A 26,021-nucleotide genomic window follows, 5' to 3' on the forward strand; every position below is an offset into this window, starting at 1 on the left:
AAGACTTAGGGGTGTGTAAGTGAGTACCTATGTAGGTAGTACTCGATTGATATGGATGTATATAGTGGGTCGGACCCGATGAATCAAGTCGCAAGATTGTTGGAGATTATAGATGTTTTATGTACGAAAGTTGAGAGTGGTGTATACGGATGTGTGTATGTTGTATTTGATGAAAGTGAGTCCCGGACTTTGAAGAGGCGGTCTCGCGAGTGAGAATCAATGAGTGAGAACGGAAGAAGGTACGTTAGGTACGTTTGCCAGTAGGTAGTTACCAGAGCGTTAGGCTAGTTGCCGTGCGATCTGATGTCGAACAAGGTGGGATGGGGGAAAGGATAGCGCAAGGTGAACCAGGCTTTTGACTTTGACAGGGTACTGCAAACCAAATCCAATGCAAGTGCACCGTTCGTGTGTGCCTTCCCTGGAATCCCGGACAATTGATTGGTTGCCTACAAGGCTCCGAGACCCTTGGTTGAGAAGGTTCCCTGTAAGTTTACCCTTAGGTAGGGTACCAGGTTATGTAGGCAAGGAAAGTTAGGGGAGGTAGGGGTCTAACCGATAGCCTTGGAGGGGAAGGAAGCTACCAGTGAAAGGGCCCCCCTAGCAGGATAGGATAGTGGGATAGCGTTATGCTCTTGGCCGAATATGTAGGCACATGCAACGACCTAGTGGTTCCGACTTCCGGTCAACTCCACCGAAGGAGTCAATCTCAACAACCTTTCCTGAATCAGTGTCAGCTGTCGAATGGTCGACGAAAGAAGCCGGCAAAACGAGATCGTGTCCTGTCGGAGCTTTTGTACCGTTCCAAGATATCGTTCAGATAGTGCCGTCCAGTTTAACGGTCCCCCGATAAATCCTCGTTCCCGTACTATCCGTTCTTTATTATTATTATTAGAAATGCCTTGATGTGCCCTTGGCGATGAAGTGGAAATAGTCCAATGGAGACAGGCCGTATGGTCCATGTAAAAATTCCCAAATTCTTACGGAACTGTTATGTAGTGGTCTGACCGGGTTCCGTTGGACGATGTCCGAATCCTTGGTCAGATCTCCTGCAAGATCGATCGACTCAATACCGATGTTTAATGTCGCAAACAATTTCAATCGTCTCGTCAAAGAATGATACTCCAAATAGTTAGTGATAGGTGCATTTGGTAGTGGAAACCACTTTGTATTACTATTTTGGATATTGATATTATAATTAAAAATGCTTGATGATGTAGTTGTTTGGGTGTTTGTGGATAGATGAAGTCCTCAAGTTACGTCTGAGTGCGATTCGTCGAGTTTATGATTCCGGCAAAGGTCTCCCTCCGATAGAAAGACCGACTGTAGTTTGGTTGCGCCAGCTCTGTTGATTGATTTACAAGCATCAAGATGATGAAAGTATTCGTTCATTGGGTTGTGGCCGAAGTCGTGGGGTGTACAGCTTTTTATAATTGATACCTATGTACGTCCTATAAATACCCCCCTAAGTGGGATGACAAGCTCCTAGACTACATTCTATTCTATCCGAACAAGGTCGTTGGTGCGTCTTATGACTTTGGAGAACTTGGACAGGTCCCATCTTAAGCTGATGTGGTGTGTAGGGAGTAAACGAAAGGAGGTGTCTCTCTTAGCTCTCACCGGACTCCTACAAAGCTACCTAACTCCATCGCGAACCGCGACCTACGCGACCGAGCTTTATCTTATCGTCAGAGTACCGTAATGAGGAGGGGGGGCTCTGTTCGGGTCGACGAAAAAGGGAAGGGTGGGCGGCACTCAGACTCGTGACCCGGCCAAAAGTCAGCCAACCCACCCACCTAGGTGAGACACGATGCCCACCCCTTCCCCTTCTTCTAGCTTAAGGAGATAACGGGGTGTTATGGGAAAGTGTGCTTGGGGGTATAGAATTTTGTACACTTTCAAGGCCAGGAGTAGCTGGAAAGTTGGTCAGCTTGGTCAAATGGTTTCTCTGTGACTCACAAACAGTGTGGCCGTGCTGTGTATTAACTAACGGGCTGACTGAAGAAGTCCAAATCTGTCATTTTGACGCAAGGCACCCGCTATGGAAGCTTACGAACATATTTCTTTACAAATTCCACGAACAGGTATATACTATTTATTGTTACATTATCTGATTTGTACTTAAAATATTATCGCAGGGGGGTTGTGGCTTGGCAGACAACCAAAGCTGGGCCTCTTCCTGTGTGAACAACCTCGGAATTATTAGGAAGAGTTTTTCTATTCGAGGGTACTACGCGCGGTAGTAGCGTCTCTATACATATATCGAGTATCGTATTACGAGGGCGATGAAGTCATTGTCGTCGAAAGTATGGGGTTCGCACGCATACTACGTTGTATGTATGATCTATCGGCAATGGAGGGGTAGATCTTGGAACTTGTATGTATAATATGTATAAGTTTATAATACTATTGCAAAGCTGGTGAGAAAGAAGATTATGGTAGGTCAAGCATGGCTTCTGTCGGCCGACAGCTCCGATGTAACTCAAGCCTGCATGCAGGTTCTCTAATGTAGACGGCCTGTTCCCCATGAAGATCCGCGGGCTTCTGCATCCTCTGCATCCTCTACATCCCCTCCAACATCCATAGCGGGAGCCAATCACTGCCGTAGCGCATCTAGCAATTTGGATGGTCGTCGATAGAGTTTGAATAGTGCCCGTTCCGGCACGGTACGTGATTGGTAATCCCCTTGCTTGACAATACTGGGACCAGCTGATATTTCTTGATTTGACAGGTACAGAGCCGCTCCTAGCATCAAGCTTGATACGTTAGGTCAGGTACACCTAATGAATAAACCGATTCGAGAAGTTGAAATTCAATCAGCCAAGTCTCATGCTCATGTTGACTATTATCTATGGTTATCTACTTAGTATATATTACGTAGCCGCGCTCGCCGCCGGTTCAGTTGTTTGAGTAACCTTGCAACCATCAGGGGTTGACTCTACCGAACTTCGATAGTCGAAGCATCCCCACCAATAAGAAGCGGCGTGTCTAACACATTTTTGGAGACAAGCTACCTGGGTTAGGTAGGTAGGCAGTTGATGTTGATGGATGTTTTGTGGATGTGGATGTGGATGTGGTATGCGCAAGCGCGCAACCGTTAAAACATTGAATCTACGCAACGCAATCGTCCAAAACTTGCATTGCATATAAGTTACATCAACGGGTCGCGGCTTGTTTGAGTTTCTTTTTTTTTTTTTTGTTTCGCAGCGATGGCTTCACATCCATGCCCAGCCGCGGAATTGACGGATACAAGATTTATAGTGGTGTGTGCGGAACCAGCGGGTTGCGTCGACAGCACAATTCATGAACAGGCAACCATGAATGTTCGTAAACTACGTGTCCGCATTCGAGTTCCTATTGTAAATAAATATGAATAGTAGGTGGGAAATAACCTAGCGATGTACGCCATTCCTAGGCGCAGCAGCATCCGCTTATTCTAGAAATGACGAATTCATACAAGACAGCGTCAAGGTATAGAGATCATGTACCAATGTATATCCGTAAAAAGAGATACCTTGGTACTTACGCATGTGGTGGGATAAGGTTAAGTCCTGTCCCTTCTGTCCCATTGGTCCCATCGGCCCCATTTTAGCGGGATCACTGTCCAGGATTATTCGAAGCCACATGCATAAGGTTCGACCAATAACAATAGTCAAGAAAGGGCACTAACGCCCCCACTCGCACAAACCACATCTACATTCGTACTCGTGTGGCTGATCTGTTTCTTCTGGCTGATGCCTTTCCGTCCCATTACGCAACTCCACCTGGGCACACCCATCACACCCATTTTTAGTGCTCCCCTAAACGCGACACATTCAACGCAGACATATCCCATCTTTCCATCAAACTAACGGGCCTCCTCCATCTGTTTATTCTTTAACTCCAGTACGAGACAAAGAGGGGTCACTCGACACACCCGGTGGCATCCATTACGAAGTTGCATTTTCCGCCGAGTCCGCCCCATATATCCCCCATACCGCACTGCACACCACGCACCACACCATACATACCGATTACTCTCACATATCCACCGAGAACCGAAGTCGCCCTACCTTGCGATCGCACGACCGTGCATTTACGAGTTACGAGTCGGTTTGATTTTCAGCGAGCGGGGAAAAATAGGGAAAATTAATCATATACAATGGCGTCTGCAACTTTCAGGGAGTCGATGAATTCTTTAGGGTGGTCGCGTCGAGACCGGGACCGGGACTACACAGCCAATACGTCACAGCGGTCCGGATTATTGTCCTCCATAAAGTCTATGAATCCATTTGGGGATCGCGGATATGTACAACTTCCTACTACCGAGAGCGCCGGCGCTCCTTTACCGGCCAGCAATCGCCGCGACGAGGAAGAAGGCTGGTTTGTCTGTGAGTCCAACTAGTCCTACCCGTTGTTCCTGTTTCCAATCTCTTCGTTTTCCCCTGCATCGTACCTTTTGACAGGGCGACATGTGCATCACCCGCGCGCCCTGTTTCACCTTTTCACATGGACAAAACGATCCACTATGGCATTTCATAGACTGACTTTTAATCTCGATCTTTTATACAGTGAGTCGATGGGACCGAATGTTAATATTCGGTGCTTGTAATCTGGGTGCCCTTGCCTGCTTCGTTCTTTGCTTTGCGCTGTGGCCAATCCTCATGACCAAGCCTCGCAAGTTTGTCATTTTGTAAGGCCAAGACTCCCCCAGCCTCCCAGCTGCCTATACCCCTGCCAGTGTGTCCTCGTGGCCAAAGATAGCTCCCTTCTCGTGGTTGTAGGTGAGGTGAAGATCTCTGCAACCAGCCGCCATTGCATATGTATCAATCTTGCATAACGGCACGGGTGATCAACCCGATGGAGATCTAACCTTCTTTCCACAACGTCGCCCTACATGTCTTCCAAGTTTTACATAGACAATATGTGCCATAGCGGAAGCATACTAACATGACTCTCCTTTTAGGTGGTCTTTCGGCTCGATACTATTCCTCTCTTCCTTCGCGGCTATAATGGGACCAGTAATATATGCACAACATCTGATATCAGGACCGCGACTACCTTTCACAGCAGCCTACTTCGGCTCTATTGCATTGACTATATACTTCTCCGTCGGGGTGAGTCACGAGTTCCTTCAAGGTGGTGTCAAAGTGTCAAAACGCTAACTTGTTGCAGCTTCACAACACCATTCTCACTTTGCTTTCTGCTATCATTCAGATCGCATGCCTCCTCTGGTATCTCGTCAGCTATTTCCCAATGGGTTCAAGTGGTCTTCGTCTCGCCACTAGCTTTGGTGCGCGAAGGGCTGCCTCTTGGATGGCTGGATAAGCTGCGTCTATTGTATACTATCATACTTCTGCCGTGTCTCGATTAGACGTATGTTGACCTAACTCATAGGTTATGATGACTCAAAACCGCTACGGTAAAATATGACGAAAATGTCTCCGCGATCAATCAGGAGAGCAAAGATAAACAAACAGTATTCAGGATTTGCTCTCTAATATTGATATATGCCTTAATGAATCGAACTTTAGAATACCCAAAACTTGGCTAGGGTTAGCCGCTGGGGCTGAACATATACAGGGGGTTTGTTGCTGTAAGATATTGTGTCACAGATGGATGCTCCTATTTTACATGCCGCTGTATTTTACCAAGCATGTTTGAGGTGCTTGGGGTCGGTTACTGAAGCTTGGTTCTGTGCCTTAATTATAAATCAGCAATCAGCCATGCTTTATGAAGGCACCTTCTAAGCTTATGTTTTAATGCAAAAATTGTTCCATGTATTCTACATATTTAGAGCTATACATCTAGAACGTTCGTGATTCGGTGCCCTGAAATCGGGCCAGGGGATATTCGGAGTTTCTCTCTCGATTTGCTTAGGGATACCACACAAACGTTCTCGAATAACAAGTTCGGATACTATTCACGTGGGTGACCAGAAGAACTTCAGAGAAATTACTTAATGAGAAGATATTGGTATCGATAAGATGTTTTTCATCTCGATTACTTAGGGCTTAAAATCGTTGAACGATGTCTGATTCACGTATCTTTGAGTTAAAAGAAAGCCTGAGGGATATTCAACAAAAAAGATACGCACGGTACCTCGGGTGGAGCAGAGCAATATCGATGACTTGAAGAGGTGTACGGTACATAACCGAATGGAGAAAACGGAACAATACGATCGTACCTAGTTTCGCTTGGATTTCAATGTAACAAAGGATCAAAGCAGACAACAAATGCATTTGTTATTTAGTAGGAAATCGCCGTACCTGGATTAATGCGTACAAAGAGAACTGGGTGCTAACTGAAACACGATGCGGTGGAAGAGGTAACCGGAAGAAAAGGATATTATAAACCATGCTATGGAATATGATCTATTGTCCATTATGAGTTACCTACCCCCATCGGACGTATTATATATTTGTTCCGAGTAGATGTCTTGTCTTTTGTTGTATTAGCTTGGCTTCTCTACGAGATAGGTAGTGAAGTTGAGTTGAGAATTCACATGCTTGGGTGTTCTAAAAATGGAAGCTATTCTAAGAGGTACGCGGGGTAAGACGATGATGATGGATGTTCGATCGCCAAAAAGGAAGATAAAAAAGCTCATTGCTCTTAATAGGTTGGAGACTTTCGGTTCTACCCTATCCCCCACGTGGAGGGAAATGAAATAATAAATGAATCATTGGAGAGTAGAAGACTTGGAACGTTGAGAAATAAAAGTCCAGATCTGGTTCTTCCTTGGGGCATGCGGGATGGACGGAAGGAATCGAAAGAGAGCCATATGGTTGGCGTACCCCTCTTCAGCCTAACTGGGGACCTCTGGACGAAAACATACATGTACTATAGGTACTAATTAGGTAGAAATCCTTGCATAATTTCAAATAAGTCAAGCCGGTCAATGTAGGTAAGCTCATAAGTTACCTAAACGTGGACATGTACCTACCTAGGTAGATATATGGGATCTGAAATAAAGAAGAGGTACCTAGATAAGGCATAATCGATTCATATTAATTCCGCTTATATGAAGTAGGATATCCTCCCAAGGAAGGGATACGAAGTGGACACATACCGACAAAGCAGGGGGGGTGATATATCCATTCTCAATCTGACTAGAAGGTGAGGAGGCGGGCAGGTAGGTACCAAAATAAATAACATCATAAAAATAACATCCCATAGGTAATATGTGCCATGTAGTTGCGTAGACCTGTCACAGTTAGTTGACTGTTGCGGGCTGATTGCCATTTACGGAGTACGGCTCACGTACCGTACCTACGGCCAAGTATTAAAGAACAACCAAAATTTATGACAACATACCTCATTCAGGACATACGGGATTAAAGGAACACGATGTCGAATTTGTCATTAGACTACCTTGGTAGATCAAATAAGCCGTGCGTAAGGTATGTACTTCGTCTCTATACACCTAAGGTACGTGCAAGCACCCCATACCATCAATAATGTTCTGACACTTACACAGCATCATTGATGGAATACAAGACAACTCATTTGTATTCCCTCGGCTTATGTAGCTAATATTTTGTAAGTCCAACATTTTACACTACAGCCGCCTTATGCTAGAGTCATGTAAGCCATATATATTCCTAGGTAACGGTGGTAAAGCTCGGGTGTTTCTGGATTTAGGAAGCTATTCGCATTTTGAAAAGGTCTAAGTCCTTTAGTCGTACTTAAAGTTAGGTAAAATTGATTGTTGAACCGAGCAACAGCCGTACAGGGCAGAAAAGAAGGTTCCATTTATCGAAGTACCTAACCAAACTAGGTAACCTAATGCGTATATAGTGCAGTCTATCCAATTAGGTATCTAGATACTTGGGTACTTGTGAATTCTACATCAATCAAATCGTCATTACCTCCTGCCTACCTGGTACTTACGTTACCTGTAATTTTCTCTGCCTGCCTAAAGTTTAAGTGACACCGAATTCATTATTAAAATATAGTATCAAGATTGGATGGAGAGGGTGTGAGAAGGGAGGGGGAAATGAGGAAGAGAGAAAAAATGTACCCAATACTTTGGTGCCTTAAGTAATTGGATTCTCTTAAATCTCAATAAGTGGGTTTGTACTTATTAATGAGGTACCTTCTCTCTTAGTAGAAACGCATGTAATGTACAATACATTTGCGCATCCATGGATGTACTTTATAGGGTAAGTGGGAAGATTCTCAGCGCACAGCAAGAACGATCAGTTGTAGGCAGTTTTTGCAACTCGTAACCGCGGCGTACCCTCTCTTGTATGTAACAAAATCCAAAACCAAACCACACAACAACCGGCTACCCGAACCTTAGCTAGATTTTTTTTTTCTTAGGCCAGTTAGCAAGGTACCAGAAGTGGTAGAAGGAAAAAAAAAATTAATTTTTTTTTTCTCCATTGCACACAAAAAAAACCATTTACACGCGCATAGTCGTACACTTTCTCTCACAATACTACAAACACACTTTCTCGTTTATTTCCCTTACGAATTATTAAATTCTACCTCCCCGTCCCTGCGCGCACTTATTCCTGAAGAGAAAGGAAGACAGGAAGACGACTTACATCGGAGGGACCTCGCTAGACTTACATTTCGTTTTCTACGAATTTGTGAAATTACTGGTGTTGCTTGTCTTCCCTCGCATGTTAAACGTCCGCATCTCTCTTCTGCCTTTTCCCCTCCATCGCCGCCACCACCTCCACTGTGCTCTACTCAGAGTACATGCGCTTCTATCGGTTTAGGTAGCAGCCTATCTCTCTATCCCACCCTAGACCTACAGCACACCTACGTTTACATTATTATTTTTTTCACGACAAACAAAACTGTGGGCAACCTTTGCGGTCCGGACCGCTCCCCCTCCAATTCACCACCGGATTGGACTTTCGCTTTTAAGTCACTGACACAATCCCAGAACGACTACGAAATTCATGACTTTTTAACTTGACGGTTTGAACTTGGTCAGGCCGTGTCGGGTTCAGTTCTCAAACTAAAAACCAGTTGCAGCCCCAAGCAAAATAACACAAGCACAGTCATCTTTTTCGGATAACTGTCACGTTTTTCGCTCCTTCCCTCTCAATAAAAATTTCCCCTCCTCCAACCTTCCTAAACCTAAACGATTTACAGTCGCTGGGGAGCACTTTCTACTCTCTCTTCCTTAGCCAGCCGACAAAACTACCTAAGGTATTTTTTTTTTTCAGCAGCTACCAAATTCTTCCGCCTTACCTACCACCCCTGGACTCGCGTCGTTACTTCTCGCAACCTCAGTTCGGGCTGCACCTGGGAGGTTAATTGATTGCACCCCGCATCTACTTTCAGAATTTTGATAAATCGCTTGCGATTGGGTCTTCTTATTCCTTACAAATTCTTGCCGGTCGTCCATCCTGACACCCTACCTTCAACGACCTTTTTTTTTTTTACCTGCTTATTCGACGCGAAAATCCTACAACCCTACAACCTATTGGTTTACCACATTTTCTCGTATTGCCAACAACATTCACCATTCACCATTCACCAACACGAATTTCCCCCTCCGAACATCGACTTGAGTTCCACTAACCTTTGGAAGCTCAATCGAGCCGAGCCGAATCCATCACTCGCGGAGGGCCACTTCTGGCTGGTGAGGTGCTAATAGGGTTAGTTGAGTACCTGGCGTGTTGGTGGACGTGGGTAAAATTATTTTCCCCTCGTCCATTGCAGGTACGCAACAAACCACCAATTTGTGGTTATTCTGTTGCCTACGCCGGTTTAACCACAAAACTTGCTTACGAGTATCGTCAAGCCATAGCTAGACAATATGTCTAGCTCCGCTGCATTTTCATACGCACAGGCTGCGAAAGGCCAGTCTGCTGCACAGTCGATTCCGGGATCCCAGTCGAGTACGACAGGCAGTAAAGCGCCATCAACAACGAGCACACAAAGCCGAGATGTCGCTCCTACCCCGAGCACAAGGGCCCCTTCCGTCGCGATTTCTACCACATCGAACGAACTCGATGGCTCCCAAAATACTAGAAGCTCATCTGTCAAGCCCGAGGCTTCCCAATCGAATAATAACGATATAGACAGTATGTCTACGAGCGACAAAACCACCGAAGCTTTGAATCTACCGAATCAAAATGGCGAGAAGGTATTAAGCGAGGTTGTACCTCAAAGTACCGAGAGACGGGGCCGCGGCCAAACACTCAATTCACAGACTACGGATGCTGGCGATAACAAAAAGACGAGAAAAGGTAGAAAGGGCAAGGCAGCTGAGAAGGAATCGACCCAAGATGAGGACCAAGACAAGAAGGAAAACCAACCACCCAAGCCGTTGTCCGAGGCGCCGGTGCCAACGGTCAACATTTGGACACAAAGGCAGGAAGCTATGGCTGCTAAAGCCAAGGTAACTCCTCCGGCTTCTCAGTTGCGTGCCCCGAACGCCACAAATGGCAGTCAATCTGAAGGATCATCCAGTCAGGTTCAAGAAATGAAGCAGAGAACACCCCAAAACGATGGGGTCGATGCAACTTTGGCTCAAAGTAGGCCATTGCCTGGTGGTGTAAGACCCCCAAGGAAGGATGCCGAGCAATCGCGGGGAACCGGCAACCAAAATACTCGCAGGACGGCCCCACGAGGCGCTAGAGCAAATAATGGAGAGGACCGGCCGCCGTTTGAAGCCTTAGCCCCGATCGCAACCAATACCTCGTCATGGCCGACGCCCGAAACGGCTGCGAACGATATGAAGGTCCAGGCCAACCCTTCGAAGCCTGAAAAGGAGCAAAAGGAGGACTCTGCACAGAACAAACCGCGACAAAAGAAGGGATGGACCCCTATTGACTTTGTGCCAACTGTGAACTTTGAGACGCCCCTACCGGCTAGAGGCTTGCGAGGTGGTCGCACTCCGGGTGCCCGAGGCGGGCGGGATACCGCTGTAAGGGGTAACCACACTCCTAATACACCAACTGGTAATTCATTACATCCCTTTTTAGCCTTGACACTCACTAACCGCCATAAAGATCGTACACAGGAGAATGGCTCGGCTCCTGGATCTGCTTCGATGGCGCCGCCATCATCTAAGCGTGCATTTGTAGACACGCCCATCTCTCGTGAAGGTCGGAAGGCTCAGACACCAGTAGGAACAGGAAAGGTTGTAGGGGACGCAGCATCGGTATGTTAACAGTTCACTGCACTACAAATGGGAATACTAACGATATGGTACTAGGCAAGCGTGAAGGCCGATAAAAAGGAATACCCCGGTGATTCAGCCAACGGTGTTACAGCCCAACATGTTCCAACTCGCGCTGCGGGTTCAAACCATCGTGTCGACGACAGCACCAAGTCGTCATCATCACAAACAGTCAAAGAGAACGGTGTATCTGCCACTAAGGACGCCGTTTTCCAGGGCCAGAATAACGCGACTCGTAGTGAGCGTGCAAGGGGCAGCACACGAGGACGTGGGGGTCACGGTTCCATGAATGGAATCGCCCATTCTCAGTCACAGTTCGGCCAAGGGACTTCCGGATACAACTACCCGTCCAATGCCAACCTGCGACAGCCAAGCCATACGTACGCCGCTGGTTATGCGCAAATGTCGTATGGTCAATACCCAGTTCAGACCTCCGGAAGCCAGCACCGCAGTCGGCCCAGCTCGGGGAACAACCGCTCTCAAGGGGGCGCTAGGCATCAATCTTCGAGATCCGCATACCCGATGGTCGGCGCGTCATACGACCCTGCAATGTATCCCCACGGTAATGGTAGTCCGTATCCTGCGTACCCCGATCCTAACCATATTTTAAGTGGAGTATTATCACAAGTAGAATATTACTTCTCTATCGACAATCTATGCAAGGATTGGTATCTTCGAAAATTCATGGACTCGCAGGGCTTCGTCCCCTTGACTGTTATTACTACGTTTAAGCGTATGCAGGAAATAGCCCAGGACTACCAACTCGTCCGTATGGCCTGCGACAGTTCCCCTCTCATTGAAATCATTGTGACAGAGGATGGACAGGACAAGGTTCGACGTGCAGAACAATGGGAGCCCTGGGTTCTTGCCAAAAATGAGAGGCATCCCAGTGCTCAGAATGATGGACCGGCGCACTACCGCCAATTCACCAACCCACCGGCTTTCTGGCCTCAAATGGTGTCTTACGGGGGTGACATGCCTCCCGTTTACTCACCTACTGGGACTGAACCGAATTTTGCGCACCACATCCATTTGAATAGCATTAGCACGACCATGAATGGTGTGAATGGTCATGTCAACCCGTCAGAGTCGCAACTTTCCGCGACTGTTCCAGAGTTCTCCCCGACTGGTTTGCCTGGAATGGCTACAGCAAGTCAACAAGACACCATTTCGTCGGACACTCCTAGCGGCGATCCTAATCTAGAGAACCCCCTTAAGAAGGTTGCCGTGCCATCTTTCGGCGAGCAAGCCAATTCTCTCACAAACGGTTTCCATAAACATAATGAGCAGAATGGTACTACCGAGACTCTATCTGTTAATGGAGTTGGAGGTGATCATGGTACCAATGGGTACTAGCTGGGCCATGCAACTATAAAAATACTTGGCCAAGCCTGAAGAGCTCCAACACGCTCACAGGCAGGTGTCTGCCATCATTAGGATGGATCAGCAACCTATTACATTTACACTACGTTTCGACTTAGGCACCGCAAGCCTTACAGAATGAGATTGGTCAAAGGGCAGTGAAGTTAGCCTTCTGATTGATATCTCAGCCTACTGAGCTTCTATTACGACATCCAGTTCCGATCTTCAGTTCGACAAACCAAAGCGGTAGTGATATGCCGCAATCACAAATGGATTCTTTTTGGCATGGTCACTGAACACCTACGCATTTGTTGACAATGATTAGTCACTTACAATGCAAACATCCTGGATATGACAGAATGAGTAAGCTGTAAGTTCTAGTTTACGAACTTACGGCTAATGGACTTGCCGCATTGGTAAATTACACAACCAATCCACAAGACATGGCGACGATTATGCGGATCACTAGGAAATTAATAACATCTTCCAATATGGAAGGTGTGAAATCTCGAATTCAACCTTTTGATGTCTCCATCGCGAGCAAGCACAAAAGACACCAAATCTACTGTTGATACTGCTCTAGTTGGCCCCGTTGCCAGATATGTTGCTTCTGTTGTTCTTCTTTCTGCAATCGTTCTCTAGAACGTTACCTGCCACATGTAATAGTGGCCTTCACGATGAACATGGTCACGACTCTTTTTCTCACAATGGCAGGGGCTGCAGTATGTTGGACGCCGGCTCTAGGAGACGAATTGCTATTAATGTGTTTCCCAACCGACCACGTCGTCGCGCTTGGTCTTCCACCCGGTTGTCTTTCAGCACAAATCCGTTGGGCCATATGCCTTACGGACTGGACCCGCTGAGGTTCACATCTCGTTGCTAGACAAAAGTATTGGGCACTGAAATTTCTTTCCTTATTCTCGCACTTGCATTCATGGCGTGGACTATTCGCATAAGGGGGAGGCCTCACGGAACGGGAATCTTTGCAAATAGACGTCGACGTCAATTAAAAGGAGAAACAAAACGGCTCGTGCCCTTTGTCGTTGGGGTTTATATTATGTATGAGTAAGAAATTCACAAAAAGAAAAAAACCGAACGCAACCAACTCTTGATTTTTAGATCTTCCCTCTCGATAACAAGTTTCGCCGTGATATCTCCTTCGCCGACTCCATCCCAGGGCGCCGATAAAGTTACTTCTATCGTACTGTTACGTTGAAAGCAAAATCATCGAGGTAGCCAAAACGGACGAGGCTCGTATCCGCCCTAATGATTAATAATGAAAGATTGCCGAGGCGAATTAGGCTCCTAATTAAGGGGTTATATACAACTCCTTATTATCGCCGCTCATTCCTTCCGTCTCCATGAACATGAATATACGCTATGACGATACTTCTCTTTTACCCGGTGCATAAAAAAACGCCTTGCACGTCTCCCCTCTACGAGAATTATAGGTGTGGATTATTTCTAAATAGGTGATGACGTTACCGCCTACTGTATATATTTTGTTCTAAATACGTGGTGTCAATCAAGGGCTTCACCAGTTAAGCTCTCTTTGGTGGTATTGAATTATTTGGGAGGATCGAGGTCGTCTTGGAGTCGATTATCGGTAAAGGGGGGAGCAAAACTAATGGTATATCTAGATAGGTGTTTATATGTGTTAGAGGTCTAGGGATAGAAAAAAACATAAGGCGAATAACAACTGGTTGTATGTTACACTTCGATGTAGAAGTAGATTATCCCAACCAGCAGTAGTGATTCGATTGGCTTGAAGCATCTTAGAGGAACTATTAATAGGGGTTACCAGAGAAGCCAAAGTAAAATCTGAGAAGTTCTATAAGCGAGCGAGATAATAAATGTATGCTATTCCAATAAGCAAAACGCCGATAACCCCCCCAGAATCAATCCTCCCTTTACCCACAACCCCTTATGCTATCCCAAGCCGACCCTCAAGGAACACAAGAAACCCCCCAGTACCGAACAAACCAGACTTCTTAACTCATCGACTCCTACAGGCGGCGTCATGTTCTCATAGTGGGCAAAATTGTAGCATACTCCCACAATTGAGACCAGGCGCGGTGATACCTGTTGGAAAGAAGCTAGTCGCGTTATCGTTGTTGCAGTTGACCACTTTATTATACTTATTGGCGTAGATAGTGAGGATGTTGAGGATAGTATTCCTGCCGTGATATTAGCCCACACACTCAACCACCTGATTCTCCCCTTCCCCCGGAGTAGTTTACAGACATACATACCTCTCACAAGCAATAGCAACCCCACAATCCTGCGCCACCTGTAACTGCGGCGCCCGCATCGCGGTGTGGAAGAATCCCACAACCTTCTTATCAGCCTCGGAAATGGTCTGGAAATTCCCATCCTGGCTGTGATCTCCAGCAAACACGAGTCCGTTTAGCATTTGCGATACTAAAGCTTGTTCGTCTTGAAGATCGTTAAGTCCAGAGGCGGCGTTCGCGAGTCGTTGGCTATCGTCTTGGTCCGCGCGTGAGTTCATCAGGCCGATTACGGTTACGTTTATGGATGCGCTGGCGTCGATGAGTTTGTTGAATATCACGGTCGGTTCGTCCATATCTGCTGGGTCTTGACGGGGGATTGGGGTGAGAGAGGGGAGGGCGAGGGTGGTTGTTAGGAGAGTGGCTGCGAGGGATAAGAGAGACAGGAGGCGAGCCATCTTTTCTTGCTTCGTTCTTTTCAGAAAGGAGACTTGAGTTTTTTTTGTTTTTGTTTTTTTAGATTCTTATGTGTGTTTGCCTGTCGTTGATGGTGATGGCTTCGCTATGATACTCAAATTGGATGTGGATATATCTCTTTATAAGACTTCGCTGGTGTTTTGTAATAGCTAGTGAATTATTTTCTCATCTTGAGACAACTCTCTCCAACTTATATGTATCGGTATCCCATCATCTTCCTTTGGTCGTTAGAAGGCTCAACCCACCGTTTTTCATCCCTCAAGCTGCTGAGTCTCAAGAATAGTTATTGCTATTTACATCCTAGGCGACTGGTCACTTCGATTCATCATCACTTGAAATCGAGCGTCAGCTGTAGTTAGGCACCGCAGGGGGAGGCTGAGCAGTACTGCTGAGACTCTCCCTCGCCGCGGGCAGATCGAACTCCGGAGCGGGAGCCTTGAAATAGTCTGAGATTTCCCTTTCCATGATTCTTACACAATTCGTTGCGCTTCCAACTTCATATATAAATAACGATTTAAATGGAAATAAAGAGGTGAAGTCATGTCTGTTGACATAGTCATAATAAATGACCGCGATAGAGTTACTAACAAAATAGCACGCCTGCCTTGGCACTCAACGCCTATCAACATCCCCTACCCCTTGATATAATCTATCTTGCTCGTTGTTGGTTTATACCTTACTCTCTGCGCGTTCTCGCCTTCACTCAATCCTTGGCATTCGCGAGAAAACATACACAATACCTTCGATAGAGAAGCAGACGAACTACCTGGGCATGGTTATAGAATCTTCTTACTCCTTGAAATCTACTGAGAACTGATAGCCGATATTTTGGAAACCCATCTACTTCCAAGACCCTTGAGACCCTTTGACACCCCGCGACCTAATAGAACATGGAATGAACATAGACCCTTGGCGTAGAGATGGGAATTGCTATAGGTATCCACGCTGCCGTATTATCCTATGTCCAGGATAGTCAAGAAATTCGGTTTCCTACATTAAGTAATACATTCAAGACAGAGAATAAACGTACTCCGAGTGATGCATCGGCTATGACAATGTTGACTTCACTCTGCGGATCCGTTATTCGAAACTCCATCAAAAACAAACTATATGTAGAGCCCTTCATTCTGAACTGTATCAGGGCGCGATCGATCGATCATAATCGACTACAAGTTGTGCATCGTGATGAGTATCACCTATATACCGATAAATTCGGCCTCCGAATCTAAATCCGAAGCAAAATACCGTGTATTTCCCGCCTCGCACATGTCACTCAAATAACACCATCTCACAATTCACCAGGCGATCCAGACTTTCGGACCGAGAAGTAATCAAAAGAATAATATACCTCAAATAGAAATAAAAAAATACGATAGATAATTCCTCCGACATACAAAAGAAAGGAAGCATCGGACAACGGCGCCGTAGCTATCCGAAGTGAAGCTAGTACGTGGCTAGAGAAAAGCAGCAGTCAGGCCACAAATGTAGACGTCATGGGACGATCATGCCATGCGTGCCGCATACCATCCATATACCTAACTCGCACACACAATTAGTATGGGCCAATAGGTACATGTTATATGCAGAAGGGTAGCAGCGGGGCAAACCGAAGAAAGCAAGTATAGCAAACATTGACTTAAGTATATTTTACTCTATAAACGCACTGAAGGACGAACATACCTATATACATCGGAAAAAAGGAAACACAACATTCAACTCAACATTTGTTAACCAAGGTTACAACAGACACAACATCCGTTCATACCGTAAACGTTACACATCACATACCTTACATCCACGTACCTTACCTTGCCTTGCCTTACATTTACATTACCTACCTATCCATAATTATATTCCCACCAATCAGCGACATACCCGTACTTACCGACGGCCCTCCCTACATCCCCTATCTCCCTATAGGCTACCGAGCTAAATTACAAGAATAGAAAATCCAGGGGGAGTAGATCTCGCTAAACCGGAAATAAACCAAATACTACAGATCCAAAAAGAGAAAGCAATGACCAAAATAATCCTCTCTATCAACGCGGGGTCCAGCTCCGTCAAGATCTCCGCATACATAACCAAGCGCCGCGAAAGCCCCAAGCAGATAGCCGAGGCTCAGATCAGTGGGTTAACCGCACCTCCGGCACAACTCACGTACACTAGAGGCGATGTGCAAATATTGAAAAATGAAGAAACGAAAGAAAAAATCGAGAACCAGGATGATGCTTTCAAAGTGCTTCTGCACACCTTCACAGGGGACCCGGAGCTACCCGAGATCTCGACCAAGGGAGACATCTCGGTGGCGTGCCACCGCGTGGTACACGGCGGCGACTACACGTCCGCTAAGGTTATCACCCAGGACACGTACCACCATCTAGAACGGCTGACGGATCTGGCCCCGCTGCACAATGCCAACTCGCTGCACATCATACGGTCGTGCATGGAGGAGTTGCCTTGCGCCCTGAACGTCGCATACTTCGACTCGCAATTCCATGCTTCCATCCCGCCCCACATCTGCACCTACCCTATTGACCAGGACATCGCTGCTAATAACCAGCTGCGCAAGTACGGTTTTCATGGCATCAGCTATGCATTTATCACTCGCTCTGTCTCCGAGTTCCTCGGGAAAAGCGTTGATAGTCTGAATATCATCGCCTTGCACCTCGGAAGCGGCGCCAGCGCATGCGCCATCCGCGGCGGGCGAAGCTGGGACACCAGCATGGGCTTGACACCTTTAGCAGGTCTTCCCGGTGCCACGCGCAGCGGTAGTGTAGACCCAAGTCTAGTCTTCCACTACGCCAGCGACGTAGGAAAGCTCTCACCATCATCAACAAAAGAATTGCACATCTCAGTCGCCGAGGAGATCCTCAACAAGCAAAGCGGGTGGAAAGCCCTAACCGGAACCACGAACTTCGGCACAATCGCTACTTCGGACGACCCGAAGTGCCGTCTCGCATTTGACTTGTTTGCGGATCGCGTCAGTGCATTTGTCGGGTCGTACTACGTGTCCCTAGCCGGGCAAGTAGACGCGCTAGTCTTTGCGGGCGGCATTGGTGAAAAGAGTGACCGGTTGAGAGAAGCGGTAATCAGCCAGGCCGCATGTCTAGGATTTGCTCTTGACCCGGCGCGGAACGCGGCTGCTGCCAAAGGTACGGATGTGGTGCACGACGTCGGTGCCAAGGGAGCTAAGCATCGGACGCTTGTATGTCGCACCGACGAGCAATATGAGATGGCTAGGGGTTGTGCCGAGAACGATGAGTTATGGTGATAGGGATATATTGTTGCATGAAATTTCTTGCATGGTTGCTTGCATACTTACGCGCATAATAGATATAATAAACGGGGTGGTGGTGGTAGGGGGGCCAGGGGTATGGTATGGTTGGCGAATGTAATGTAATATCACGGCGGTGGAATGGGGGCTAGGGTTTCGTATATCCAACATGATAGAGAGAAGTCATCAATGGATCTGATTTTTCTTCTTTTTTTGCCGAGCTTACCACTAGATACAATACGGAGTAAGCATTTCGTCTATAGTTGGTAATGTAAGCGCGTTTTCAAGATAGGAAGGGTAAAAGACCCACTTAGTAGTTACTTGGTCCCCTGTTGTAGGGTGGGTAGCGACAGCAGGGTCCGGCAGAGGCGGATGAGGGGATTCCCGCCAACCTGACGAATAATCGCTCCAACCTCGGGATTGTGGTACTTTCTTTTTCAAGCAAGAAATTTCTCGCCTAAATTGAAAATGAAAAAAAGTTACCGAAAAGAAAATAGTACTAATAAAAATGATCGACAGGCACGAGGTAGACCCGCCGGGTCAGCCGTCAGTTACTAAGTAGCCGATATGATTTGTGACGATATGATCGACAGTGGAGTTGGTCAATCAGTTTCTCTTTTTTTCCTCTTGTCTCGAGACTATGTACTAAAAACAGCGACAAGATATGGGGATAAGTGAGGAGGTACATATGTATGTATATATGAGGTTAGAACATTGAATGCCCAGGTGGTTATGGATTGGATGCATGTAAATTTGTGGATGTAAGTTGAATGAATGTTGGGGTCGTAAAGGATTTTTCCAAGGGAGCAGGGCAGGGGAGCAGCAATAACGAACCTAACCTAACCCCTAACTTTTTTTACTACCCAGGCTGTGGAACCCAATCGCCAGATGGGGGAAGGGCGAACGCAAGCAGAAAAAGAAAAGGTGGCAGGGTCCAAGCAAGGCAAGGGCCGTGCCATATATCGTGATGATGCGCTGATGCAAGATGACGTCGATGGGGGTAAGGGACCCCCCTCCCACCTACCCCCCCGGTGCGAAGCGTTAATAATCGGCGGTTTCCAACGATGGCAGGATGGAACCAAAAGCAGCAGCAGTAACAATTCCTAAGTAAGTAAAGTGCGGTGCGGCCCCCCCCTTGCGGACGACGCTACTCCGGATGAACGTCAAGCAATGTAATGTAATGGGTACGTATGTACATCGCGTATATATAACACTTTTCTAAGTTTGGATCCATCTAACTTGCCCCCATTCCCACCTTCGTAAGGTATCAACGGTATACACTAAATTAGCCAATGTACATACAACACTTATATACATATACGTACATACATAATACTTGTTGGCGGCGCTACTGTATGCATGTAATAATGTGCGTATGTGTGTGACAATCACGGACAGGACCCCGAAAAACTCCTCATTTCCACGGAACGGAAGGAAGGGTAAGGCAAAAGGCAGCGCAGGGCAAGGCAAGGCAAGGAAGGGAGGGGGGAAGAAAAAAAGGAACGGACGGGGAATGGGTGCCGCCCCATCAAAATGGTACCGAGGACCTGTTGTATCACCCTAAACTAAACAAGAACGGCCCTCGCGCGCGTGCTACCACGCTACCCTTAGCCTACATATTAACTGCCAGGAAGGGAAAAGGAAGAAAAGAAGCCACACTAGGGGAGAAAGCTGATGAAGGAGATCATCAGGGTCCATGCCAAGATCAGGGGCTACTGTAGCCAACTTGGTAGTAAACTTGCTTGCGATAATCATCAAAGTGCGCAACCTCTTAAACCGGGCTCTAGCGTTCACTTAGCTTGGTTTTAATCTATACGATGACGAAATCCCGATGGCACTCGTGGTCCCCCATTTCGGAATGTACTTCCTAGCCTTGTCCCACGGAATAGACGAGCACAGCTCTCACCCCCTGAGTAGCTTGGTTTGCTAGGTCTTCATACGGATTACAATATGCCTCACCGTGGCGAATATCGAAACCGATTACCGTCACTATTGTCAAGTTAAGGTGGAATAGAGTTTATCATTAAACATTGCTTCTCATTTTCGTATGCCATCCGCCCCCTTTTCTGATCCGGGCGGACGTTGGTATCTAATGCCTAACCCCAACATCATGTATATAGTCAAGCAGATGAAATGCCACCCAATTCTGTATCTGGACCCTTGATAGCCAAGTCCTCGGCGCATATACCCATGCGCCTGATGATCAGCTGGTAATGTGCCAGTACACACACGTACTCGCTGTCGCTGATCTTTGTACAACTACTCCACCCATTCTCGAAGAAGCTAATATCGAGGGCGGCGGAGCGGATCAGCTCCAGATACCGTACCTCGTGTAGAGAGAAGCGAGAGAAGCATACCATGCTTCCCAATTGCTTTTCCCAACCATCCTTCGAATATGCAAAATAATGAGGTGCGCCCGTCGTATGCTTGCCACCGTGGTATCGATAATATCGCCCATGAGTATGATTCCCAAATATACCAAAACGCCACGTCAAAATTGATTCCCCTTCACACCGAACCCTGCGGTGTACAGGGAGGAACACGGTGAGTTCATTACCCCATCATTAACTGGACACCGAGTACCGCCCGGCGTTGAGCCGACGTAAAAATTAAAGCAGGTTGCGGGAAATCCTAGGCGCCTTCTTGACAAGCAATGGCTGCTAATGCGTCTAGTCCACTGCTGGTCCTCGCCGCGCTTGGCCGGCTCATCAAAGGGATGTTGAGACCCCGCATATCCCAAGCACCGCCTGGAGAAGGTAGGGGTTGGGCATCGGAGCCATACTGATCTGATTCCCACATCTGGACCTCATGAGAAGGTATGCTGCTCTGGGAGGATGACGACTTGGAGGACACTGAGCCACGCTTAGAAGATGAAGATAAGGAGGAGCTCTTAGACTTGGATGAGCTAGAGGATCTCGACTTGTCCTTGAAGTGAGTCTCGAGGTGCTGTTTCATGTTGTCTGCGCGCGTGAACTTCTTGTGGCAGCCAGGGTATGTGCACTGGACCGCCTTCTCGGCAGTGTGGATCTTGGAGTGGCGGGAGGCGTGTCCTGAAGTGGTAAATGTCTTCTCGCAACCGTGACTATCGCGGTATCGACATGGGTACCGTTTGCCTGCTTTCTCGGGCGCTGCGGAGCTAGCTGAGCTGTCATCCTCATACGAATTAGAGCGGCTGGTTGCGACGTAGACTGGGCGCTTCATGCCGACCTGTTGATCCGGAAGATAATCATCGTACAATTGCCGCGACGAGTAGTCGTAAATACCAGGTGTCAACGGCGTGTAGGCATCGTAACTGGCGTTAGAGTCATACGAGTCTGAGCGAAGGAGCTCTGGGGTGTGGGGCGGTGGGGATTGGTCGCCGGCGGATTGGTAGTGGGTAGCTGTGTGGTATGACTGATGGCTTGCGTATGGATCATCGTTCAGAAGAGAGACCTGGCGGCCGGTCGCGTCTCGAGCGTGCATTGTGACTGTAGGTGTGGATATAGTGGGAGTGAAGAGTGGAATGAGTATTATATTGCTGATGAAGATCGTCTGAACTGCGCAGGTGCTGCTCAGACGTCGTCTTACGGAGTCCAATTCTTTTGAAAAAATTGGTAAAGCGCAGACCACTAAGGTAGGGAACAGATCTTTTCAGATGCGAGTGGAATGAAAAGATCTTAATTGGTAAAATGTGCTCAATTAAGCAGGCTGTGGTGGGAGGGAAGGTTTCGGACGGCAGCTAAAACTGGCATACGAATTCGATAACACGACGAGAGTTTTGGATGTGGGCCGTTCAGCAGTTCTTTGCACCAAAAAAAAAAAGGTGTATGATGATGTAGTATGGTAGTGGTGGGATGTGGGCGTGCGTGCGTATATGCGTCTATGTGTGCTGGTATGGTCAAGCTAGATCGAGTCTAGTTTCTACACTTCCCAGCTTATACCAAGGGACCAAGGACAACAATTTGCGATGAAGTAGTGGAATCGGACGTGTGGAGGATTATTTTGTCCTATAAAAGTGGTCGAGAACAAAGGTTGAGGAAAAAAGAGGTGAAGCAAGATCAGAGAGGAGCATAGCCTGCGAGATACGATGGGAAGTGTGTTGGTTAAAAAGAAACATGGGAAAGGCATGAATCCCATCGAGTTCCAGTTTCCTCCACATCTGCCACTACCACATCCACCTATCCACTACATCCACTACATCCACTACTCGTTCTTTCTTGTACGTGCAAGTGCAAAGTACCTGTGGTGGAGCATTTCGTCCAAGACAAGACTTTGCAGGGGTTCTAGGCTGACAGGGGTCAGGGGTCTCTCCTACGTAGCAAATGGTTCCAAAAAAGCAGAAGAAGCGGGGGGCGGTTGCAGACACATGGACTGGGACTCGACGTACTGTACCTGACCGAGTATCGCACAAGTACCCTTCCCGCATTTGGAGTCCCCCCGCCTAAGTAGAAACTAGAAACAGCGATCGCCGTCACCGCTTATTTTTCTGTACCTAGTTACATACCTTGGTAAGGCTTCTGCCATCGAGATATTCCTGTGGCATCGGTATCTTCTCCATTCTCTACTATGGTCACCGTGACATCCAGTCCGGCTATGATTGATCATTTTCGAGTACCAATCATAAAAAACAACAAGAACAAGTATGTATCTAATTTCGAAAGAAATAAAGAGAGGAAAGAGAAAATAAAAAGAAAAGTACATAACCTCGTATAAACTTTAATACCTACATATCACTTACATACATAAGTGCACATATAGGTATAATACAGAGTTGGGCCGGCGCGGGGCCTAGAACTCTATCTGTCAAGGTGCATGCAACGACAGACACAACGTTTGACTCGAGGTATTTGAGGGGAGACTTTTTCCTTGTTGCCGAGTTTAACTTAATTTCTAGACAAGACGAAAACGGACATACGATTGGACATGTATACACTTCTTTGTCTATTCTATACGTGTATTATGTACGTACATAATTATACACGAGCTTTCTAGGAGTTGAGGTTGATGTTGTAGCTCCTCGGTTGCAACAAAGGGTTCTCGTTGATCCGCTCCGTTGAGATGTACATATGTGAAGCATCAAAAAAGCCAACATGTACATCTGCACGTAAGGTCAGACCGGAAACAAGGTGAAAGAGAAAGGTGTTCGACGAATTACGTGCCGCTGGGTTCACATCTCCAGCATGTAAGTGGATGAGACAAGTATGGAAAGGTATGTAACCAAGCTGGCTCACCTTGCGTTGCGGTACGTACTTATGATCAGCAGGCACGTTTAGATGTTGCATTATTCGGATTGTGCTAGCATATCTCGCTTGACCTTCCCAAGGATGCGGCGTGCGTGCTTAGTATCTATTTTCAAGATACCAGCACCAACTAGATCGGTCGTCTGGGTCCCTGATTAACATTCCGCCGATGATGTGAGAAGCTCCTCGTGCTCCTCTCCATCCGAAACCCCCAGATAGGGAGAAACAGAGATCCACGATACATGTTAGTCTACGTGCAAGCTATCGAGATACGACATCCATGATGACGTAGGAGGCTCATGGATCTTTGCGAGTTGACTTGAACGTTACCCTCTCCTTAACCTTCGATACTATTCGAGTAACTAGGAGCGAATGAGGCTCTATTGTGGAGTCACTTGAAGAAATATCTTGAAAGGGGAAACAGGGCAAGTGCAATTTCCTACTATATCGACAGGTACGATCTTCTAAAGGAGAATAGCTCCCTTTCGTCCACTATTAGTGATCTCGTAGACTTACCTCCATGTAGATGTATAGCTCTCCATATTTCCCTTTCTTTGTTTTCCTTTTTACACCGGTGGAGGTTTTGCTGTTGGATAAATTTCTTCATTGTTTTCTAATTCACCGTGTCCATGTCCTGGATGCTACTGTTTCGTGCGCTGGGATAAATTCTATATTAAGCTTTACGCCGAAGCAAATTTGCCTAACTAGAGACAAGATGTGATCAAAATCAAGTAAACTGTCACTTATCACAAAACCAAGTCTAAGGGACCCTTATCCCTGGGATTTTAGGATACCCTTAATGCAGGCGCCCGGTAAGCATGGCCTCGCGTATAAACGCCTTCGAACGCCTCAAGTTTCCTCGTCGGAATTTCGATACGGTACGTAGACCACGTAGAAAAGAAAAAGGAGAAACTCTGATTGGCTGGTTGTGCCAAGGCGAATTGCGTCAAGAGGGTACAAAATCGGGGTACATTGAACCATAGTGAAGATACAAGTTGGAGACCTTGTACGACACACGGACCATTCATGGGATTCTTCTTTCCAAAACCGCTTTTGCGAATTCGATGCTTCCCAGTCTCCACCCACACCCCCAATCTCGATCCCCCGGCCATCCTTTCCCCTTCGTGTGGACACACAAAGTAGATAGTGCACATTAGCCACATTTACGTTTAGGTCTCACAAGAACGCCAACTCGGCAAGTCCATTCGTTTCAATGTATGCAAGTAACATACATGTGTGTTGCAGTCATTGACTTATTATTAAGGGTCCCTTTTTTGAGGGGAAAGATAACCCTCCTTTTCGCCAATGTAAGAGATAAATAGACCTACCTACACATACACTCACACAACTATTCCGACCGAGGTTGAAAACGAAAGGGAAAAATACCTAATTACATATATTGCAAATTTAATAGACATGCAGGTACGTATCCTGTACGATGCAGATTAGTACGAAACATGGAAACGAAAGCGGGAGAAATGAGAGGAAGATGGTGATGTCATTAAATTGAAGAGGAATGAGAAGTACGGCCGGGTAAGCTGGAAGCGGGTCCTATATCAAATAGTTAAATAGTGAAGGAGAGAAGGCCCTGTAGGCGGTTGTTTCGATTAACCAGCGACTGTAGTACTAATGGATCGAGATTTCCGCCAGCGATCGGGTTTTTGGCAGGGGTTGTTTAGGGGGGAGGGGGGGGACATGTAAAGTATTATAGTGTGGTAGGAACGTTGACGACGACAACCGGCCGCAGTGGGTCTTGCAATAACCCCACCATAAGTACCTACTGTGGACCTCGGGCAAGGGACCGAGGAGAAGAGAAAAAAAAAAAAAAACTCTACCTAACTTAGGTAGGTACAACGCACGCCTCACACTCAGTAACTCGGGTTTTTCTACAATGCCTGCTTCAATTTTTAAGTCCCTGGCAGAAACAACAATTTTTTAACATACCATCTCGGAAGATTGAAGACAAGAACCTCACTCACATTTCGCGATATCCACCTAATCCCTTACTATACCCAGTACCCTAGGACTAGGCAATATGGTATTAAGGGACTTCTCGATCTAGATATTTTTAATTCTTAAGAACTTTAAGAACCACTCTATTAGTTTAGATGCGATGGAGGCTCGGCATGACTTACTGTCTCCAAGTTACCTAACACTAATATAGGTCGGACCCTACAATACCTTAGGTAATGGTATTAGATGGGAAGGGAAAAAATAAGTATGCTACAGCATTTACAATCATGTACCTAGTAGGGGTTTACTCTAGTGTGCCCTCAAGTTCAGCTCAACTGATCAAATCCAGGGTTCATCGAATATGCACTATCTAACGATGTTAGTGC

General features: G+C 46.7%; 5 protein-coding genes across 5 annotated transcripts; 3 read left to right on the top strand and 2 right to left on the bottom strand.

Moving 5' to 3' along the window:
* The first annotated feature begins 3,993 nt into the window (after positions 1-3,993).
* On the top strand, positions 3,994-5,679 carry F4822DRAFT_330245 (SFT2-domain-containing protein). Its single transcript, XM_051455634.1, has 4 exons — positions 3,994-4,367; positions 4,549-4,669; positions 4,943-5,093; positions 5,152-5,679. The coding sequence occupies exons 1-4, from the start codon at positions 4,139-4,141 to the stop codon at positions 5,302-5,304; spliced, it is 654 nt and encodes a 217-aa protein (XP_051312719.1). The 5' UTR covers positions 3,994-4,138; the 3' UTR covers positions 5,305-5,679.
* Positions 5,680-9,754: 4,075 nt separating this feature from the next.
* Positions 9,755-12,478, top strand: F4822DRAFT_431812 (uncharacterized protein; the record flags this gene model as incomplete). Its single annotated transcript, XM_051461536.1, has 3 exons — positions 9,755-10,901; positions 10,953-11,104; positions 11,159-12,478. 3 exons carry the CDS (start codon positions 9,755-9,757, stop codon positions 12,476-12,478), a joined length of 2,619 nt encoding a protein of 872 aa, XP_051312720.1.
* A 2,032-nt stretch (positions 12,479-14,510) lies between these two features.
* On the bottom strand, positions 14,511-15,170 carry F4822DRAFT_431813 (uncharacterized protein; the record flags this gene model as incomplete). Its single annotated transcript, XM_051461537.1, has 2 exons — positions 14,511-14,661; positions 14,737-15,170. 2 exons carry the CDS (start codon positions 15,168-15,170, stop codon positions 14,511-14,513), a joined length of 585 nt encoding a protein of 194 aa, XP_051312721.1.
* Positions 15,171-16,747: 1,577 nt separating this feature from the next.
* Positions 16,748-18,751, top strand: F4822DRAFT_330307 (acetate kinase). Its single transcript, XM_051455635.1, has 2 exons — positions 16,748-16,804; positions 16,936-18,751. Exon 2 carries the CDS (start codon positions 17,207-17,209, stop codon positions 18,458-18,460), a length of 1,254 nt encoding a protein of 417 aa, XP_051312722.1. The 5' UTR covers positions 16,748-16,804; positions 16,936-17,206; the 3' UTR covers positions 18,461-18,751.
* Positions 18,752-20,958: 2,207 nt separating this feature from the next.
* Positions 20,959-22,144, bottom strand: F4822DRAFT_330326 (uncharacterized protein). The gene has a single exon (XM_051455636.1). The coding sequence runs from the start codon at positions 21,923-21,925 to the stop codon at positions 21,095-21,097; it is 831 nt and encodes a 276-aa protein (XP_051312723.1). The 5' UTR covers positions 21,926-22,144; the 3' UTR covers positions 20,959-21,094.
* Between the last annotated feature and the right edge of the window lie 3,877 nt (positions 22,145-26,021).

The sequence above is a fragment of the Hypoxylon trugodes genome (genome assembly GCF_022578975.1).
Source record: "Hypoxylon trugodes strain CBS 135444 unplaced genomic scaffold F4822scaffold_7, whole genome shotgun sequence".
Lineage (NCBI taxonomy): Eukaryota > Fungi > Ascomycota > Sordariomycetes > Xylariales > Hypoxylaceae > Hypoxylon > Hypoxylon trugodes.

Coding starts and splice junctions, on each gene's coding strand:
- F4822DRAFT_330307 (XM_051455635.1), top strand. CDS start 17,207: ATGACCAAAATAATCCTCTCTATCAACGCGGGGTCCAGCTCCGTCAAG.
- F4822DRAFT_330245 (XM_051455634.1), top strand. CDS start 4,139: ATGGCGTCTGCAACTTTCAGGGAGTCGATGAATTCTTTAGGGTGGTCG. Junction 4,670..4,942: donor CCTCGCAAGTTTGTCATTTT/GTAAGGCCAAGA, acceptor CTCTCCTTTTAG/GTGGTCTTTCGGCTCGATAC. Junction 5,094..5,151: donor CTATATACTTCTCCGTCGGG/GTGAGTCACGAG, acceptor AACTTGTTGCAG/CTTCACAACACCATTCTCAC.
- F4822DRAFT_330326 (XM_051455636.1), bottom strand. CDS start 21,925: ATGCACGCTCGAGACGCGACCGGCCGCCAGGTCTCTCTTCTGAACGAT.